This window comes from Lutra lutra, chromosome 15 (genome assembly GCF_902655055.1).
Source record: "Lutra lutra chromosome 15, mLutLut1.2, whole genome shotgun sequence".
Lineage (NCBI taxonomy): Eukaryota > Metazoa > Chordata > Mammalia > Carnivora > Mustelidae > Lutra > Lutra lutra.
Genome location: NC_062292.1, coordinates 13,082,163 through 13,102,930, shown reverse-complemented (window position 1 = coordinate 13,102,930; position 20,768 = coordinate 13,082,163). Strand labels below are relative to the sequence as shown.

General features: G+C 38.7%; 1 protein-coding gene across 1 annotated transcript in view; it reads right to left on the bottom strand.

Annotated features, from left to right (window-relative positions):
* Nucleotides 1-17,406, bottom strand: part of PPP2R5A (protein phosphatase 2 regulatory subunit B'alpha) — a 61,436-nt gene extending 44,030 nt beyond the window's left edge. Inside the window, exon 1 of the mRNA XM_047705123.1 lies at nucleotides 16,468-17,406. Coding sequence (XP_047561079.1) covers nucleotides 16,468-16,648 — 181 coding nt within the window. The 5' untranslated portion in view covers nucleotides 16,649-17,406. The remainder of the gene's footprint in view (nucleotides 1-16,467) is intronic.
* Nucleotides 17,407-20,768: the final 3,362 nt, after the last annotated feature.

The following is a 20,768-nucleotide window of genomic DNA, read 5'->3' as shown; positions in this document are numbered from 1 at the left end:
CAAAACAGTGTGGTACCGATGAAACAAGAGAATATAGATCAGTGGGACAGAATTGGGAGCCCAGAAATAAAACCATGTGCCAACTGATTTCAACAAGGGCATCAAGACCATTTAATGGAGAAAGCACAGGCTTTTAAACAAATGTGCTAGGACATCTGAATAGCTACATGCAAAAGAATACAATTGAACTGTTACATCATATCCCATACAAAAATGAACTCAAAGTGAACTCAAAATGAACTAAAAATGCAAGGGCTAACCTATGTAATTCTTAGAAGAAAACATAAAAGTAAACCTTAATGATCTCAGATTTGGAAAAGATTCTTAGATATGAAAACAAAAGCATGAGGAATAAGAAAAAAAGATAATTTGGACTTTTTATCAAAACTAAAAACGTTCACATGAGGAAAAAAAAAAACAACTAAAAACATGCACTTCAAAGAATACCATTAAGAAAATGAAAAGACAAAGGGACTTAATATATTGTATTAAAATATATTAAAAATTATTACAACTTGAAAAAAGACAATTCGATTTAAAATGGGCAAAGGATCTGAAGTGCCATTTCTACAAGGAAGATACACCAAAGACCAAAAAGCACTAAAAGATGCTTGACATCGTTAGTCATTAGAGAAATGCAAATCATAACCACAAAAAGATCATACTTCATATTCATTAAGATAACTGTAATAAAAAAGTCAGAATAACAAGTGTTGCGGGGGTATGCAGAGATCATAAACTGGTGTTAGAAATGTAAATGCTGCGGCTATGGTGGAAAACAGTGTGGCAGTTCTCAAGCAATTAAACACAGAATTACAGGGTACCGAGGTGGCTCAGTTGGTTAAGTATCTGTCTTCAGCTCAGGTCATGATCCTAGGGTTCTGGCAACAAGTCCTGCATCCTCGTTCAGTGGGGACTCTGCTCCTCGTTCAGTGAGGACTCTAGTTCTCCCTCTCCTCTATCCCTCCCCCTTGCTCACGGCATTCTCTCTCTCTCAAGTAAATCAAATCTTTTTTTTTTTTATAAAGATTTTATTTATTTATCTGACAGACAGAGATCACAAGCAGACAGAGAGGCAGGCAGAGAGAGAGAGGGAAGCAGGCTCCCTGCTGAGCAGAGAGCCCGATGTGGGACTCGATCCCAGGACCCTGAGATCATGACCTGAGCCGAAGGCAGCGGCTTAACCCACTGAGCCACCCAGGCGCCCCGTCAGGTAAATCAAATCTTAAACAAACAAACGAACAAACAAAGAATTACATATGACCCAGCAATTCTAATCCTAGGTATGTACTCAAGAGAAATTAAAACATATGCCCACATAAAAACTTGTACACAAATGTTTATAGTAACATTATTCATAATAACCAAAAGGTTTGGAAACTCAAGTGTCCATCAACTGATGAATGAACAAATAAAACGTGGTGCTAAAGCCATACAATGGATCATTTAGTCATAACGGGAATGAAGTACTGAAACATCTACCACATGAACAAACCCTGAAAATATTATGCTAGGTGAAAAGAAGCCAGTGGTATAAAAGACTTATAAAAGACTATATATGATTCCATTCATATAAAATGTCCAGAACAGGGAACTCTATAGAGACAGAAAGTAGATTAATGATTGCTTAGGGAAGGGGATGGATGAGATGAGGAGTAATACTTAAATGGTATGGCATTTCTTTTTGAGATTATGAAAATGTTCTAAAATTGACTATAGTGATGGTTGTACATATCTGTATATACACTAAAAGCCACGGAATTGTACACTTTAAATGGGTGAATCATATGGTATATGAATTATATCTCAATAAAGCTTTTAACAAACTGTAGTTCAATCCTGGTCTCTAAAACACTTTCATATCAAATATGCAAAACATTAAAAGTTTAAAGCATTAAAAGCAAGTAAAAGTTTAAAGATCAGTTATGATTTAAAGGTCAAATGCCACTAACCAATAATTATAAAAACTTCATTCTACCACAAATGTATACACAACACATGCCTAGGATACCCGTTTTGTCTTTATGCCATCTATACTAATTTCTATGGAACATATAAATGAAAACACAAAAACCACCACATAAAAGGAGAAAGAATAATATTTTATCAATAGGGCTACATAGGGTTGGTTTTAAGAACAGTTCACTGAATAAAAAAGAAAAAATTCCATAAAGTAAGATAATTTGAAGTTTTCCTTTGTAATGTAGTTTTGCTGGTATAGTCTCAAATTCATGGTACCAGAAAATCTATTCATTTCTCTTAAGACCTCAAATATCATATAGAAAAAGAATGAAATTTTAATACATTCATTATCATAAAACCTTTCTTTTCTTGCCCATTTTCATAAAAGTCAATGTGATAAACTAAAGGATAACCAAATTATTTCAAAATGTTCATTGTTAAACCTCTATTTTAGATCTAAGAATAAAGTATCAAGTATAATTTGTAACAGAAATAAATTTTATAGGTATAATTTTCCTTAAAGGAAAAACGTGTCATATTTCCAATTACTGGTACTCACATTTTTGAAATCTAAAGTAGGATCTCATATAGGATTCATGCTACAAATTATAGAACAAGCACTGTATCATAGCAACCCAGCAATACCACTACAGTGACACGCTGAGGATGCAATCCAAGATTCTAATTTAAGAAACTGGCACAGAATATAGGACATGTAGCTTTTTTTGGCAATACTCCTAGAACATTAATAACTAAGACTCTAAAATCAGCTTTTATTTGAAACTTTAGAGGATCAAACTATTATAAAGGAACAATAGAAACATTTATTATCAAATGATTCACAGCAATGCAAACAGAACTTTGTTAAGGATTTATGATTTCATTAAAATTGAAAAATGGTTGGAAAAAAACTGGAGGGATAACCTTTTAGGAAATTTGAATACATGCACCCTACCAATTTGATAGTGAATCCTAATATACAAATATTGTTTCAAGAAAACTGCTAAAATACTACCCAAACTTTAAAGAATATTTCTATGCTTTACTCCATCACTATTCAAATGTGAATACATCCACAACTATTATATTTTAGAAGGATAAATTTTTTTTATCTCAAAAAAATTTTTTAATCTCAAAAAAAATTTTTTTTAATCTCAAAAAAATTAACTTTGTTATCTTTTGTCTTTGAAAACAACTTCTGATAAAGTAGAAAAGAACAAGAAATGAAGATGAGCTAATGGGGCTTATTATATGAATTCCTTGGAATGTAGAAACTTGGACTTTTGGAAGGAGAATACAGAAAAACAGGCTCTTGAGAGAGTACAGGCATATTAACTCATTTCATTGCACTTCGCAGATACTGAATTTTTTTTTTTTTTTTTTTTTTACTAATTGAAGCTTTGTGGCAATGCTGCACTGAATAAGTCTACTGGCACCATTTTTCTGACAGCATTTGCTCACTTCGTGTCTCTATGTCAATATTTCGGTAATTCTTGGAATATTTCAAACTTTTTCATTATTTTATTTGTTACGGTGACCTGCACTCAGTGACTACGACTTTCTGAAGGCTGATGACTAGCATTTTTAAGCAATAAGTATTTTTAAATTAAGGTAAGTACTTTTTTTTTTTTTACATAATGCTACTGCACACTTTAAAGACTATAGTACAGTGTTAATATAACTTTTTTATGCACTGGGAAATAAAAAAATTCCTTTGACTCACTTTATTGTGATATTTGCTTGATTGTGGCAGGAATCTGGAACCAAGCAGGCAATATCTTTCAGATATGCCTATAAAAGGAATATCTGTGTCATCTGATTAATTCAATTTGTTTTTTTTGGTTTCTGTTTTTTATTCCTATGTGATAAATTATGAAAGACTGTTTTTTTGCTTTTTTGTTTTTTGCTTAATTCACTTTGAATATAAAGCCTGTTATTCATTAAATTAAACAGGCTTTTAGAAGCATTTTGTTTCTCATTTGGAATTTTTGGGGAACAAGAAGTATTAAGCAAATCTTTACAGATCAATGCCTCTATAGCTATTTTCAGTTTTGATGACTGTGATGAGGATCCATCTGGCAACTACTCTTCCCTGTAGAAACACCTGCTACTGTGTTAAGGGAAGGGATTAACAACTTAACAACGTTGTTCAAAAGTCTCTAGAACAGGCCTCAAGGTCTACAAACACTCTGACTTCCTTCCACCATCAGACCACAGATGGGCTTCAGGGTGGTGGTGGTGGTGGTGGTGGTGGTGGTGGTGAATCCAATAACTCTAAAATTATATACACAATATTGTATACAATATTTTCTGAGAAGATGATGCAATTTCTTTAATCAGGTTTTCTAAATGATCCATGTATAACCTCCCTAAAATCAAACAGCAGTGTTCTTAGAAATTATTTCCTCTCCTTTTACTATAAGGAATTTTTAAAATTTTTTTTATTTTTTATTAACATATAACATATTATTAGCCCCAGAGGTACAGGTCTGTGTGTGTACAGGGGTACACACTTCACAGCACTCACCATAGCACATACCTTCCCCAATGTCCATAACCCAACCACGCTTTCCCTACCCCCCTCCTAACATAAGGAATTTTTCTAATCAAGGTTTAAAATAATCTGATTTAGTACTTCCAGAAATAAAAACTTCACTCAAAAACAAATCTAAATCAATTTTAATTTTTTCCTCTCAGAAGTATGCTATTTATAATATTCAGTTAAAGTAATGGGTTACATGCAGAATGGCATACATTATATGATCCCACTTATGGGAAAATATAGAAAGATTCTCAAAATTTAAGAAAAGTTTCCTCTGGGAGTTTTTATTTTCTATCCTTGTAGGATTCTTTTTTGACTTGATTTTAACAGTGAAGTCTGTAAGTTTTTATAAAAATAATAAAGCCATTATAAAGGAAATAGGGTAGTTAAGAATATGACATTTCTTATGGCATAGTCTTTAAGTGAGTTTATTTTAGAAAACCATGAAAACTGAAACTCACTCATGACTCACAGCAAGTATTGTATCCTAAAATAGTCATTCCTATTCCACAGGAGAAGCTAACTTTTCTAGATCTTTAAAAAAAAAAAGAAGAAGAAGAAGAAGAAGCAATTCTCAAAATATCAAAATGTTATGTCTAAGGTCATCCATGTTGGTCCAATTTCAAAATATATGAAATACCGAAATCAGTGCCTGGGTATTTGGTAGCTAGATAAAAGCTGGGTTATTTTTAAGTTTCCTAAGTGTATGATAGAAATTTCCTATGAAGGAAATATGACTATTAAAACTAAATGCCCCTTAAAAGGTGCACTGTTAGATTTACTGTTTTGTTTTCATTTTGGATTCAAATTTAGGCTGGTTCATTCACTGGAAGGACAAATGTATGTGGAAAACTACTTAAAGAGATGACATCGTCCAATTTGTTTTTCTGGAGATTTTACAGCAGAATAAAAATCAGTAAAGTGATTGATGAATCAGTCCAACTGACTCTTATATCCAAGTCTCAGTTATTTTGCCTCAATTTATTTCCTCCCTCAAATTGGGAAATAATGATCACAAAGACTACGCTAATGTGGCCACAAATACGTTTTCCGAAACTGTGTGTACAGAGCTTATGTAAAGAGAGACTGAAATATACACAGCATTTCCAAAAGAGAGGCAGAAATAAGTAGACAGTCTGATCAGTTCTTGATATTCCATAACTCATTAAAACTGCTAATTATAGATTATAATTTTAACTCCAAAATATAAATCTAGCTCTGACAAAAGTGCTGAGTGATGAAAAGTTTACTTCATCTTCTGTCTCAGTACTCATTCATAAAACAAATGTTAAATGTTCTCCAATGAAAATTTTACATTACTTAAAAAAGGGAGGAACTGTGCTAAAAGGGAGACACCAAAGAAGATCAATGAAGTATTTTTATATCAGCCCAATTTAAGAAATAAAAATCCTCTGCACTGAAGATTCTTAGAAAAATGTTCAATAGTGGTCTACTTGCCCAGGACCTAAAAGAAACCCATATCTTGACAAGGTTCAATTACTATTAATTCTCCTTTGTACTGTTAGAAATTCGGTATTATTATTGCTTTAGTGCAGGCAATATACATCTTCAGTTTGATATTATAGAAGAAGAATCAAAAACCAACTGAAAAGATACTGAGCTATATATAACTTGCACAAACACATAACCTACCTCTTTTGGTTTCTTTATCAACAAAATGCTAAATTTAGGGTTGTATGCAAACATTATGTGACTCAGTTATAAGTCAGTATAAAATCATGAATCACTGCATGACACAAAATGGTGTTTTTCTTTAAGTCAATTTAATAGGTTTTGCTTCATTATTTCATCCAATAAATAGTAAGACCAAGAACTGACTACTTAAATGCTGGGGAAGAAGATATAGATCTCAGGTCTTGGAGCACTTAACTTACACTCTAAAGGCAGAAAACAGGAAATAAGTAACTCTAACCTTACTTGCACTTGCACTTGTCCCAACATATTTTGTGATCTACCTCGCACATACACCATGTGGTGTACACAAACATTCCACTGAATAGTGAACAGATAATACCAATCTGCCCAGAAGACCAAGTAGCCAATGTCACAAACTATGATCATTTTCTAACAGGCAAACTTGAAAATCTTCTAATTAATTTTTAGAAGTCACAGAAATTACCAAATGGACACTCCATGATTCATGCTTCCAAAAATCTATTTGATATTCTTACTTGGGTCTCCAAAAGATACCTCAAACTTCAAATTTCCAAAATTCAATTCTGGATTTTCCCTCTAAATCTGGTTGCTTCTTTAATGTGTTCCTTCTCAGTGGTGGTAGACCTACTCACTCAGTGGTCCAAGCTAGAACACCTGGAAGTCACCCTTGATTCCTACCTTTCCTCAAATAATTAACAAGTCCAATCTAGGATAGATCCCAAATACAATCCATTCTGCACCTCACAGCTAATGATGAATTTTTTTTCTAATTGCCAAGTTTCCTGAAAGAGATGTCCATACTTACTGACTTGACTTTTTAACAATTTCCATACATTCCTTATTTTACAAAAATTTCAGGTCTATCAATCCTCTGGAATGCCTCTTAAGTCACCAATGTTACTTAGACTACCAATCCCATGGAACTTTTAAGCTCTTGTATGACTGTCAACAGCTCTTTTCAACGTTACTAGTCCCCCTCCCCCAATTTTTAAAAAGATTTTATTTTTTTGTGAGAGAGTGCGTGTGCATACACAAGCAGGAGTGGGGGCGGGGGGCAGAGAAAGAAGCAGATTCCCTGCTGAACAGGGAGCCTGATGAGGTACTTAAACCTAGGACCCTGGGATCATGACCTAAGCTGAAGGCAGACACTTAACCAACTGAGCCACCCAAGTGCCCCTCCCCCATTTTTAAAGGTGCTCTTCCCATGACTGCCTTGTCTCTCCTCTTACCTGTCTTCCTTTGGCTTCCGCTCAAGCTCTGTCTCTTGCCTTGAGATTACCCCCTTTCCTTTGATCATCATCTAAATGATGGCCTTCCTTGGCCTCTTCCCTTTCCACACATTTTCAGTGGTTGCTTCTACTTGAATCATTTCAAATGCCCTCTTTAATCTAAAGACTCCTAAATTGTTCTCCTTAGCATAGGTCTATTTAGTTCCAGACTCAAATATCTAACTTCCTACTAGACAGCTGCACTTTGATTTCCCACTTCAACCTGTCCAACAACAAAAAAAAAATTTTCAGGGCGCCTGGGTGGCTCAGTGGGTTAAAGCCTCTGCCTTCGGTCGATCCCAGGGTCCTGGGATCGAGCACTGCATCGGGCTCTCTGCTTGGCAGGGAGCCTGCTTCCTCCTCTCTCTCTCTCTGCCTGCCTCTCTGCCTACTTGTGATCTCTATCTGTCAAATAAAATAAATAAAATCTTAAAAAAAAAACAAAAAACATTTTCCCCCAAATCTGATCTTCCTCTCTTTTTCCCTTTCAGTAAATTGCCATCATGCCTCTAGTTGCCCTAGTTAGAAATGTATCATCATTGGTTTCTCCCTCTCACCAAGTCCTGCCTTAGACAAGGCCACCTTCATCTCTTGTCTGAATTACTGTGCCAGCATCCTAACTAGTGTTCCTTACTTGCATCTCCCAGTACACTCTTCATGCTCCCATCAGGAGTAAACACAGCACATGGTATCAAGACTATGGTATAGACCCTAATTGTTGCTTCAGTCTCTTCTCTTATCAGTTCTCTATTACAGTATCCTTTATTACAGCCACGAAGACTGTTGGCACTTCCCCAATATACTACACTCATATTGCCCATTAGGTGGACCTCTCAGACCCCATCTGTCTTAGCTGAACATCTTGTTTAGGTCCCAGTGTACCTGTTGCTTTCTCCAGGAAACTTTCCCTGATCTCTCTCCTTACATACCAAAACCGGATCAGGTACCCCATATTCTACCCTAGCCGCCTACTGCTAACTCTTATCACAAAACATGGCAGTAATTAAAACTGCCCTACATGTCTATATTCCCCACCAAACTACAAGTTCCTAGAGACATTTAATTTCAAAAAGTCATTTTATTCACTATATTAAGTAAAGCTTTAATCTCTAAATTTTAAGCACTATGAACACCAAAGAGAGGAAAAATATTTCTGCACCAGATTTTGAAGGCAAAGTATGTATCTAGTTTTAACAGCAAACAAAATTTTCCCTCTGGCCAATTAAAAGAATGAATGTGTAACTTTTTTGTTGTTGTTGTTTTTAAAGCAGATACACGGGTGCCTGGATAGCTCAGTTGGTTAAACGTGACTCCTGGTTTTGGCTCAGGTCATGGTCTTGGGTGGTGGGATCAAGCCCTGCGTCAGGCTCCCCACTCAGCAGGGAGTCTGCTTGGAATTCTCTCTCCCTCTGTCTGTCTCTCTCTCTCTCAAGTAAATAATATTTTCAAAAAGGCAGATACATATTCCTACAGAAATTATACATTACTTATGGCTCTAGCAGATGTTTATCATTAGAAAAATCTGTCTGAAGCACTCTGTTTTGCCAAATCAAAATTCAGAGTTTACAATAAAAACTGTTTCATCTTTTTCACTTTATTAATTTAAAGGCATGGGATTAACAATGTGTTCAAATAATCACTAACTTGTGATAACAGCTGTTATTCTAGATTAACTTTTACCAATGAGTGTGAAACAAAGGCAAAACCACTTAAAAGAAAAAATGTATAATTTTTGAAGCCATATTTAAAACTTGACACTTCTGAACTATAAGTTTTAAGTCCAGTCATTAAAAAATTCCTGTTTCAGACATTTAACCTTTTTTAGGTACGACATGTCCATACAGTTTATTCATTAACAAAGCAAAACCTGAGAAAACATCTAGGAGCTTAAAAACCCTGTATTTTCTCCCTACATTAAAGAAAGTTTCTCTGATGAAATGACAAGCTATTTATTTTGAACAAGAGTGAAACTGATTCCCAGTGGAGGCTTAAACTACAATAACTTCTGTGGTCCCATTCACCACTAGAAGGCTCGACTAGATATAACATCATGGTAAGGTTATAGTAGCTGCAATTAGCATCACCATTCCAGTAGGAGGAGTGTGTTCCCAAGAAATCCCTTGCCTTCAGTGTCCAAGTTAGAAACAGGTTCTCTGAATTTTTTCATGTGAGCCTATCATATTCAGCAAATTACTCCTCCAAGAATCACAATATATTTCTTTAGAATTTCTGATCAAGATTGCAGGATTTCTAAAATTCACCAATACTCATTCAAAAAGCCCACATAAACAAACTCCTTCAGGGAAGACTTCAAATATATACATTAAAAAGTAAGTCTGAAACTGCTTATTAGTCAATATCCTGCTCAGACAAGTAGAGTTTATTTTGCATAAACCTACTCTGTCATGTAAAAGTCTTTCAGCAAAGCATTTAGGTTCCTTGTTACACAATAATGCATTACAAGTAATTACATATTTAAAATCTGTTCCCTTCATCTCCTTCAAGGACATCCTTATAAAGACTGCAACTCAATTTTAGAAATTACTGCAAACTAATTATTTGAGTTCATTTAATGTTTGTATACACATGTCCAGGTTGTGAGTCAACCTAGTACTGCTTTTCCACACAAACCTCACACAACACGTTTCCTAGCAAAAACCTATCAATAACATTACATATCACAAACCAGTCATTTGCAAACCGTAAAATACAAGAGCAAACAATCCTTCATTTTAATCCTACATTTACTACTTACTGTCGTGGTATCAAAAGCCCAGAATTTATTTACTTAAAAACCTGAACTAGACTTAGGCACAAATACATTAAAATAAAAAAACAAAATAGAAGAGAACCAATCTGCTGAGAGACAGCATCAAACATCACTGAACAAACGTTGCTGAAAGAAGCACCATCAGTAACTGGGTGGGGGAAGGGGTGTTAAGGGAAGACAGTCGAATGACAGCTAACAGGTAATCTCTCTCCGACAAAACAGTTATTTTAACTACATAACTACATTTACTATGCACAAAATACTGTATCTGGTACCACAATGAGATATGAAAACACAGATGACTTCTGCTTCCAAAGTCTTTCATTCTGGACAGAGAACATTACTCCATAACAACTGAACACAGACTCAAAACAATACATCAATAAATACCAGTCTTATTCAAATTGGATAGCAGAAAGACCAAAAACAAAATAGGAACATGAAATATAAGTGGTACCAGGTGCTTGATGCTTTACCTTCAACAAAAAGCTATAATCAAGATTAAGATGATAGAAGTAAAAATACTGTGCAAAAAAATTTCTTGTTGCCAAGCAAGGACAAGGCATGACCAAAAAAACAGTTAAATTCAAGAATAGTTCATTTATTTAATACCTAATATTCAACGTATACACTAGTAATATTAGTTCTAAATCTTAAAGAAGCATAACAATGCCTTTAGTGTATAGCAAATACCAGTGCTGTACTCCAAAATGGCTGGAATCATGTTACCCTGAATGATGGAATTAAAAACCCTCTATGATATGTTCTCACTTTCATTTTACTCAGCCCCAGCTCTAAAATCAGAGAAAAGAAAAACAGACCTAGTAGAAAATGATTAACAGTTGAGTTTTAATTATGGTAACTACAGAAAAATCCTATAGAATCATCATCTCATCATACCTAAAACTCCCTTTAGGAAAGCATCTGATTAGCCATAGGGGGCAGCAAAGTTAAGAGAGTGAAAAGTAAATAGCAGGAGGTGAAGTGAGGGCAGGAAATGTTAATAGGCTGGGTAATGAGCCATGAGTATCAGAGAGAAAAGGACAAAGTCTCAATTAATGAATTAAATCAATAGACAGATAATGCTAAATTAGTGATTCTCAACCCTGGCTGCACGTTAGAATCACCCTGGGAGCTTTTAAAAATACAAATGCCTGTATCCTATCTTAGGCCAATTAATTTAGACTCTCTTGAGGGTGGGCCTTGGCACTGATATTTTTTAAAGTTCTCCAAGTGTACAGCCACAACTGAGAACCTGAGTGTTAAAAATAAAAATAAGCTAGTCTCCATTACCAGCTTCTTACAGTTTAAAAAGTTAAATTTCAAAAACAAAGCACAAAAATCTATTTCCCAAATATATTATTTTTGTTGATAAACTTGCCTTCATCATCCAAAGAGGGACAAAAACTCATTAAGAACTAATTCATCTTTGTGATTTTATCAAGACAAAATGTGACTCTTACAAATAAAAATGATTAAGCTGATGTAGAAAAACAATTCAAGTTTACTACTTATAGGATAGCACTCTACTCCAAAGATCACACTATTTTAACTAAATACATTTTACTGCAATATCACTTTATTCAATTAGACACTTCATAAACTAATCCAAAATTCAATTAAGGATCAGAGGAGGTAATAAAATTGGGGGAAAAAGAAATCTGACCCTAAATAGGAATTCTGAAGATGTTAAACTTAATTAGAAAATTTTTCCTTCATGTAGAGGCCAGCAATGAATATTATGTTATCAATTTCTCTAGAAAGTATATCCTAAAAAATTTTTCTATTAAAAAATAATCTTCCAGAAGAAATTTGGCATTACTTTCAGAAAGTAGTCCTAAAATGACAAAAATGTGTTATATCCCTTTGCGAACATTTTTCTTGATATATTCAGAGGAATTTCAACTCTCCTTTAGTGCCAATCCAACTACAAATAGGGATCTGGGATTTAGAGAAAATGGTATTAACTTTGAGAAGACCCATAAACCTTAAAAGTTGAGTCAGTGTTTCCCCCACCACAAGAAAGTTAAGATAGTTAAGAAACTTCAGATCATGTCAGTGCTCCTGTTCCAGTTACCCTAAAAGACCACGTATCTCAAGGGAAAAACATTTTTTTCCTAAAGGTAAGCAAGGCACTTCAAATCAGCATCTCTGTTACTGGCCTGGATTCCTCCAGTGGGACCCAGTTTCTAAGAATATACCAACAAAGAATCTGAGTGATACTTAGCAGGAGTTTCTTCACTTCATCTCAAAGCGGATTTCATTCTGTTTTTTTGCTATTTACCAGCTGTTTCTCAGGAAAAATGCACAACTATACATTTCTACTGGTTAACTCAATTACTTTGCTTGGTAAAAAATCGTCTAACTACAGCTTTTAATATTTTAAACATTCTTAACTCTACCCTATTTCCACTTCCACACTTAGGCTGAAAAATGATATAGCTTCACCTTATTTCACATAAATCAAATCTTAAAACTGGTTATAAATAAAATCTTTAAGTACACTAGGAAAGTTTACCATTTATGTGAATCCTTCATTAAAAAAATATTTTTAATTCGGACTCTCAAATATCAAAGAGAATGGAAGCTAACATTCTTTGCCTATTTTTAGATACTTTAATTACATTATTTCACTTAATCCCCACAATCCTAGGGAGATAGAAGGTATTATCCCCATTTTACAGATAAGGAGAAGCCAGAAAAGAGTAAAAATTTACCTTTGACCCAGGACTGACCCCAATGACCCAACTCTATCATACTGATTCAAATTTTTATAAAATAGGTTAACAGCAAAAATACTGAAATCAGTTGACCTGAGTACCCGTAACAGTTGCAACACCAGATAAATAACCACAGGTCTGAAACTAAATTGTTTGTTTTTTTTTTTTAATAAAGATTTTTATTTATTTATTTGACAGAGAGAGATCACAAATAGGCAGAGAGGCAGGCGGAGAGAGAGGAAGGGAAGCAGGCTCCCTGCTGAGCAGAGAGCCCCCTGCGGGGCTCGATCCCAGGACCCCGGGATCATGACCTGAGCGGAAGGCAGAGGCTTAACCCACTGAGCCACCCAGGCGCCCCTGAAACAAAATTGTTTAAGCCTCAACTTTCTCATCAATAAAATAGGAATGATACTGGTTTTGCAAAGTTGCTGGGATGCCCCAATGAAATATAATGTCTGTAAAAACGCACCAAGCTATGGCATGTCATGCAGCAGCATTACTTTAGTGGGTGTGAAAAAGCAAGGGATATCGGGGTTAGGAGTTACACCTCTTTGGACTATTTCACTTATTATACACAATACTGTTTTATAATTAAAGAAAGTATGAACCAATTTGTAAATGCTAAGAATTATATAAATGTAAGGCATCTACTACTTTACCAAATAAATCCTTCCAGAGACTTAAACAAAATAGGTTAAAACAGGCTGAAAAACTTCTACTGTGAATAACAGATTTTTTTTTAATGTTGGACATTTCCTAACTGTTGGATACTAGAGGAAAAATTTAAGGTAGAAAAATTAAGTCCTATACTAACTTAAATTTAAAAACAGAAAAAAATGGTTGATCAAATGCTTCTACTTTTATTTTCTAGTACCTCACTCTCAGGGGGAGCTTATAAAATTAACATAACAAGAAAATTTAAAAGTGCTTTGAAAAAAAATTTTTAAGCTATACAATGAGGCAGTTTAATTTTCAGGACCCACATGATATGTTTGTTTTTAAAAAAATCTTTTAACAAGTCTTTTTTTTAATTAAATACTTTCTATAACAAAATAGTTTTCTCTGAACATTTTCCCTATTAAAATCCTGCAACCTACTTACTAAACGATTTTGCACAAATAAACTTCTTACAGATGAAAAAGTTGGATTATTTTGTTAATCCCTACCCATACTATGCTTTGAGGAAAATAGCTGGCACCTTTCCAGTTTAGATCCGTGTGGACAAAGTGTAACATAAGCAGGTTAGTATAAACACTTGAAAGATCTTGGTTGCCCACAAATATCTGAATCTCTCCACAGGAGGATTCTATTTCAGAGCAGGAAGAAAAATTCTCTTTCATACACACACTAAAGGGCTTTCCACTGGTTTTTGTTAAGACTACAAATGGAAAAAACTACTACAGACAGAAGAAGCACACAACTCTGTGGTATCAAGTACACTGCCAAAGTACCACGTGAAGCAACTGAATTTTTTAAAAAAGCACTTTTCAAGCACTTTGGCATTTGCAGTAAAAGTAGCTCTTATTAGTGGGCAATCCAAGTAAGGGTCTTACCAATTTGCATAAATTATCTTGAATACCTAATCTTCCTTTTAAAGAATACTGTATTTTAATGTTAAATATACAGAATGAATCTAAAGTTCCAGTTTTATTTTTTCTGTACTAGTGACCAAATATTACAAATAAAACATTCAATGGCACCTTCAACTTGTTGAACTATGCACCATATAATTTAGAGGATTACTGACTCGGCATATTTTTGTCAAGCTTTTAAAAACTGTGTTAAAGCTGCATCTCCTAGCTTGATCTACTAACCATGTTTAATATGCAATTATTTTTATTAAATAAAAGTAAATATATTAATGAGGAAAACAGTACTAAGGATCCACGATACCCTACTAAAAAGCAAATATGAAAAATGCTAGCAGCAAACCTTCAATTATAAACAATTTCACAATTTAATGGAAAAAAATCAATGACATAAAAACGTTTTTAATTAAATTTACACTTTGAAATCCATGAATAGCAATCCAACATCCTAACAGGTAAGATGATATTCTTTTATAGCTATGAATCACTCAAGAATTCAAATCTTGGCAATGCCTACCACTGTGGCTTACCATTGACCCTGATATGTAAATTTTAACCGTTTCTGCAGGCTGAACAACAAATGATAAATGCAGCAACACAAGCTACACATATCTTAAAACCTTTCAAAAGCGAGCTGGATTCGGGCTGTGGGATGTCCTTGATTTAGAAGCACCCCAAGAGGCAGGACTGTATAGGGTCTGAATGGGGTTCCAGATCCATTGTAGGTCAACTGTAATTCGATCTGGGGTTTTCTTTAGACTCCTAGCCTAACTAAGGCTGGATGCATAGGTCCAAAGACAAACAGGAACCAGATTATCCTTGAAGGAGATGAAATGGATTGAAAAAATCTCAACATTTATCTATTTTAGTACGGGATCTTTTAATTTCCATGCCTTGTAAAACAGATGATCTGATTTCCATCAGGTTTCTTTGGTGTAAGAATTGTTTTAAATGTCTGGAAGCATTATCACCTTGCTCTAAGACGATTTCTATCTCATCAAAAGCGAAGACATGAAAATTGTAAAATTAAAAGAGTAATGCACAAAGAATAAACTAGACCACCGGGCAACATTTTATTAAAAATCCTCGAAACCTTGTGGGAAAAGTAAGTGAGCCAAGTTCTCCCGCACAGCATTAGGCACGGAGACGAATATGAATTACTGTACAACCTACACAGCCCCCGGAACCCCTGCTTCGCGAACGAAGTTCCCAGGCCACTGCAAAGCAATACTAACTCTCTTACGCTCCTCCAAATTTACCCTGTGTATTTGCTCAGGCAATAAAGTATTTTAAGTCTTCCTATTCTTTAAGTCAACTACGCCATTTAAGCCTAACGACCCAGTAAGTAAGCTACGCTTGTTCCTTTATAAATAAATCTGAAGACAAGCTAACTCCTAAGCACTGTTTGCGTGAGGCTTGCAAACAGATCCCGGTCTGTGTGACATCTGGGAACAATCCGGGGGAAGGGGAGGCGAGGAGAGGGCGAGAGCAGACGCTGGATAACTGGGAAAGTAAAGGAAGAGTTCGAAGTGTGTGCAAAGTGGAAGAGGGTCTCGGGCAAGTACAGGTCGGAAGGCAGGGCAGGCTGTTCAAGCCAAACCGGGAAAGACCAGCCCGGAGCAGGACGGAAGAACTACCTGGCGGGGAGCAGGAGGAGAGCTGCCATCACCAGGGGCAGGTGAGCGAGCGCGCAGGTGGAGAGGAGTGCTGGCATCTTCTAGGCTGGGAAGAGTTCAGGTGAATCGGGGAAAAGAAAAGCAGCGAAACTCCGAAGAGCAAACCTGTTTGATTCGGGCGGGGGCGGGGGGAAGCAACGTGGGAAACACGACTCACACTGCAAGCCCCAGCGCGGCTGAAGGAAACCCCTGGAGGAAAAGGCTCTGGAGGCGCGGGGGCGAGCCCCTGCGCTCCCTCCCGGGGCCGCACCCTCGGAGGTTACCTTTGAGCTGGGGCAAGGGGTGCAGCTCCGCCTGGCTGCCCTGGCTGCGGAACTGCGACGAGCCCTGGGAGCGCTTCTGCCTCTGCGCCTTGCGCACCGATTTCCGGGTGAAGCCGTCCACTTTCTCCGAGGCCGAGATGGCGGCGCTGGCAGCCCCCACCGGCGGCGACGACGACGACATCGCCGCGGCCCTGGCGCTTGGCAGCTCCGGCTGCTGCGTGCACGGAACGGGCAGCCGCAGGAGGAGGAGGTGGGGGGAGAGGCGCGGAGAGCTCGCGCCCCTTCGCCCCGTCCTCCCGGCCGCGCCGCCCTCCGGCTCCCGGGAGCCGCCGAGCTTCTCCTCGCCGCCCAGCTTCTCCTCGCCGCCCGCCGCCGCCTCACGGCCACATCTCAGTGCCGGGGGTTCCTGGTCCCCGCCGCGCGGCCACCTCCCGGGGCTGACGGAGGCAAGGGCGGGGGCGGAGGGGGGTGAAGAAGTTGTTGACTTCGGGCGCGGAGGGCGGGTGGAAGAGAGCCTGAAGTTTGGACAACTGAGGCGAGGGCGCGGGGGTGCGGACGCCGAGCGCGCCTCTCTTCTCTTCAGCCCAGTTCGCGAGCCGGCCGGCCGGCCCTTCACTGTCCGCTGCCAGCACAACCCGCCCTGCTTGGAGCCTCCTCCCGAGGCGCTGCCATCGCGGGTCCCTTCCGAGCCGCCGCCGCGGTGCCCGCTCTTCCCTGTCAGCGCCGGACCCTCATATCCCGGTAACCCGCCGCCCCGGCTCTGGGCGCGCAAACCCTCGCTCCTCACTCCGCGGAGCTGTCCGAGCCCCCTCCCCCGCGCGCCCTTCCGCCGCCCACGGAGAACCCCCAGCGGGCGACCGCTACAACTTGAGAAGGTGGAGGGTGCACGCAGGGAGGGGGGATAGTGTGTGTGTGTGCGCGTGTGCGCGCGCGCTAGAGCGCGCGGCCCAGGGGAGGGGCCGCGTGAGGGGTGGGGAAAGAGGAGATTGACTGACAACTTCCGCAGGGTCCCGCCAGCCTCTCGGACGTTCGGGAGGGAGTAAGAGGTGGGAAAACATGCCTATTCTCTCAGCCAATCGCAGGGCTAAGCGGCAGGAACGGGGTGAGGCGTGGCCTCCTTCACGGTATGTTAAGGGGAGAGGTTAGGCTGAGAAACGGGGCGAGGTTGTGTGATGGACTTCTGCCACAGCCAATCGTGAGTGAGGACGGCGAGCGGTGCGCCGCTACGTCACAACAGCGTGATGAATTCTTCTGGTAGAGAAGGGAAGTGTCCCGCCTCCAGGAATCGCACTTGCACGCCTGCGCGGTGGGGCAGGCTGTGTTTGCTCTCCTGACTACTATGAGAAGAGCTAAAGACTAGAGGGGACAGTTAGAGAGCAAAGCGAGGACCCTTTCCCGTTCTTGTCCCATCTCCTGGCCAATGAGGAACTGCAGCGACTGATGGGGCTGAAGGTCTGGGGCGGGAAAGAGCGCCAGGTGTTACATCACTAAAATGGGTGGAGCAGGAGTCGGGGTTGGGAAAAGAGCGGTTAGATTGACGGGCGAAGGGACCCTGGGGAAGGCGAGGAAGGGAGTCCGTTGGTTTGGAGTTGGGCGCTGGATTCCTGGGCGGGCCTTGGCACCTCCACCGGTGCTAAACCGCGTAATTAGTAGTTGCGGAATGAGTTTGTAGTTCTTGAGTGGTTCAGGCACCGTGGTTCCGAGAACCTCTCGCGCCTAGTGTGGGCAGTCGAGCACGTACTGCTTCAAAGAGTTCTCCGTAGCCGCACCATGCTGGAAGAGGTTTCTCGAGCCCAAGTTAGCATCCCACTAATTTTCACCCTTTCTTCAGCCAGAGGCCTTCGCTTCTCCAACAGAACGAGTACAGATTCGCTGATCAGTGGCTTGTGGATTCGGGGGTTGCCGTTTACTCGCACAGTGATCTCTTCCTCGGAGATTACAAGCTGATGAAGGACAAGGACTGGCTATCGTGTGGGTGTGGGTGCGCGCGCGCAGGCTTTGCGTATCATGTTTAATAAAAATAAGTGAGTTGTATGAGGAGTACGCAAAAGGAACCAAATGTTCTCTCTTCAAAGTATTATAAGACTCTCACTACCCAGAGTATTAGTGCTAAGCGAAATTCATAAATTGATTTGTCACTTTCATTAAAATTGATAAACCTTTGCAGAGTAGCAGCATAAAAAAAATTTAAGCCTAAATTTAAGCCTAGAAAAATTTAAAAATTGAATAAGCACAACGGTGTTTCCCTTTGGCTTAGTGGGTTTTGCGTGGGTGGGCCCAAATCTCCATCCCTTCTCCCAGGAACTCCAGACATTTTCCTTTCCACTTGATAAAAATAGGTGCCATATGTTTATGCAAAAGTACCTGTGCATATGTACAGAAGATTCCAACTTTGGGTAGGAAGTTGGATTCTAGATCCAGAACCAAACCAATTACCTCAAAACATCTCCTTCCTCAAATTCAAAAGTGGTGAAGCTGTATACAGTTCTCCCACTCAGGAAGGTTCAAATCTCAACAGCAGCTTTGACAATCCAGTCAAACTCTAGACCATATGGAATCTAGTTTCGAAAATGTTCAGGCCAGACCCTCTCACAATTTGCACAGTTGACCCTAGACATACTTCAGGGCTTTGAACTTCACTACCAGATTAGTCTTTTAAAAACTCCATTTGTATATTATTCACATGTTTGAATAACTACCCAGTACCTGCAAGTAGAGTCTAAATTCAAGACTCTTCCTCAAGCTAACTCCTACCTACCTTTCAAGGCATAAATCTCACCATGTCCCTAAGTAACCTTTTTTCAGGTCAGACACATCATTCCACATACTGATCCCCTAGAAGTAGTTGTACTCCCTTAACCCTCTGTCTTTACTCTTCCAACATTTTGAAATAATCCTTTTTCTCCATCCAGTTGAAACCTATCTTTTCTTCAAGCCCCAACTCAATCACTATCTTTTATGAAGCCATTTATGATAATCTGGCTAGAAGCGATATCTCCCTTCTTTACATTGCCAAAGCATTTATTGTCTACATCACCCATATGGCCTGTCATCACACACCACTGGAGATGACACGATGCTCTTCCCCTCCCCCCGAAAGTTTATAAACACCAAGAGATTAAGATGTTAGTCTTTCTATACCTCCGTATCTCCTACAGAGCACAGGATAGACATAGAGTATATAACCTAGTTTTTAGTTCTCCAGAGCAAGGTGTCTGAAAGTGTGGTCACCTGCATCAGAATCCTCTGAGGTGCTTATTTAAAATGCAGATTCTGGGATGGTTGGGTGGCTCAGTTTGTCAAGCATCCCAACCAACTCTTGCTTTTGGCTCAGGTCATGATCTTAGGCTCCTTGTTGGGCTCTTCACTCAGCAAGGAGTCTGCTTCTCTTCTCCCTCTTTCCCTCTCTGTGATCTATCTTTGTCCCTCCCCCTGCACATGTGTGCTCTCTCACTCTCACAAATAAAATCGTATAAAATAACATACAGATTCCTGGATCTGATCCCAGACATACAGAATGAGAACCTATGGGAAAAGCAGTGAGAAATCCATCTTTAATAAGCTCCCCAGATCATTCTTATGAACACAAATATTTGAAACTACTATTCTCTGGATATTACTTTAAAAGATTGTAAATAACTAGAAATCAGAGGTACTATAATTAATAATAAAGAGGATTTAATGGACTAAGAAGGGGAAATAAATAGCAGAAAGCAAACCAATGGAATAAAGCTAAAATTCGTACTAGAATATGATAATGGATACTAGAAAATAGATACCAGAAACAAGTTGTTGAGAGACGTGGCAAAGGAAAGCTACTTAGGCTTTCTGAAATGGCCCCTTGGGGAAGAATTTTGAGCATAATTTTAAAGAAAGCGTAAGTCAAACCTGAAAAGAGAAAAGAGATGAAAAGAGAAAAGGATGACATTCCAGATTCAAGTTTCCAAACATCTTGGGGGAGGTGGGAAGAACAATAGCCCAAGAATAAAAGGCCTGACTTTATTACTCACCAGCAGTGTGATCCTGCCAAGTCACTCACACTCTCAAGAGTCTTGGTTTCTACATGTGTACATCGGGAAAAAAGTGAACATCCTTCCTTACGGGGTTAGCATGAGTTTTAAATGTGAAACATGAAAGAAAAAGGTTGGGAAAGCGGAAGCTATACACATGATAATTTTATACATATATGATTTTTTATGCACTGTCTTAAGTAAATAAGGTATCTGTGTCCTAAACAGACTTGGTCACTAAGAATCATCTATATCAGAAGACAAGTTGCAGTACAAATCTATTTGTGCCTC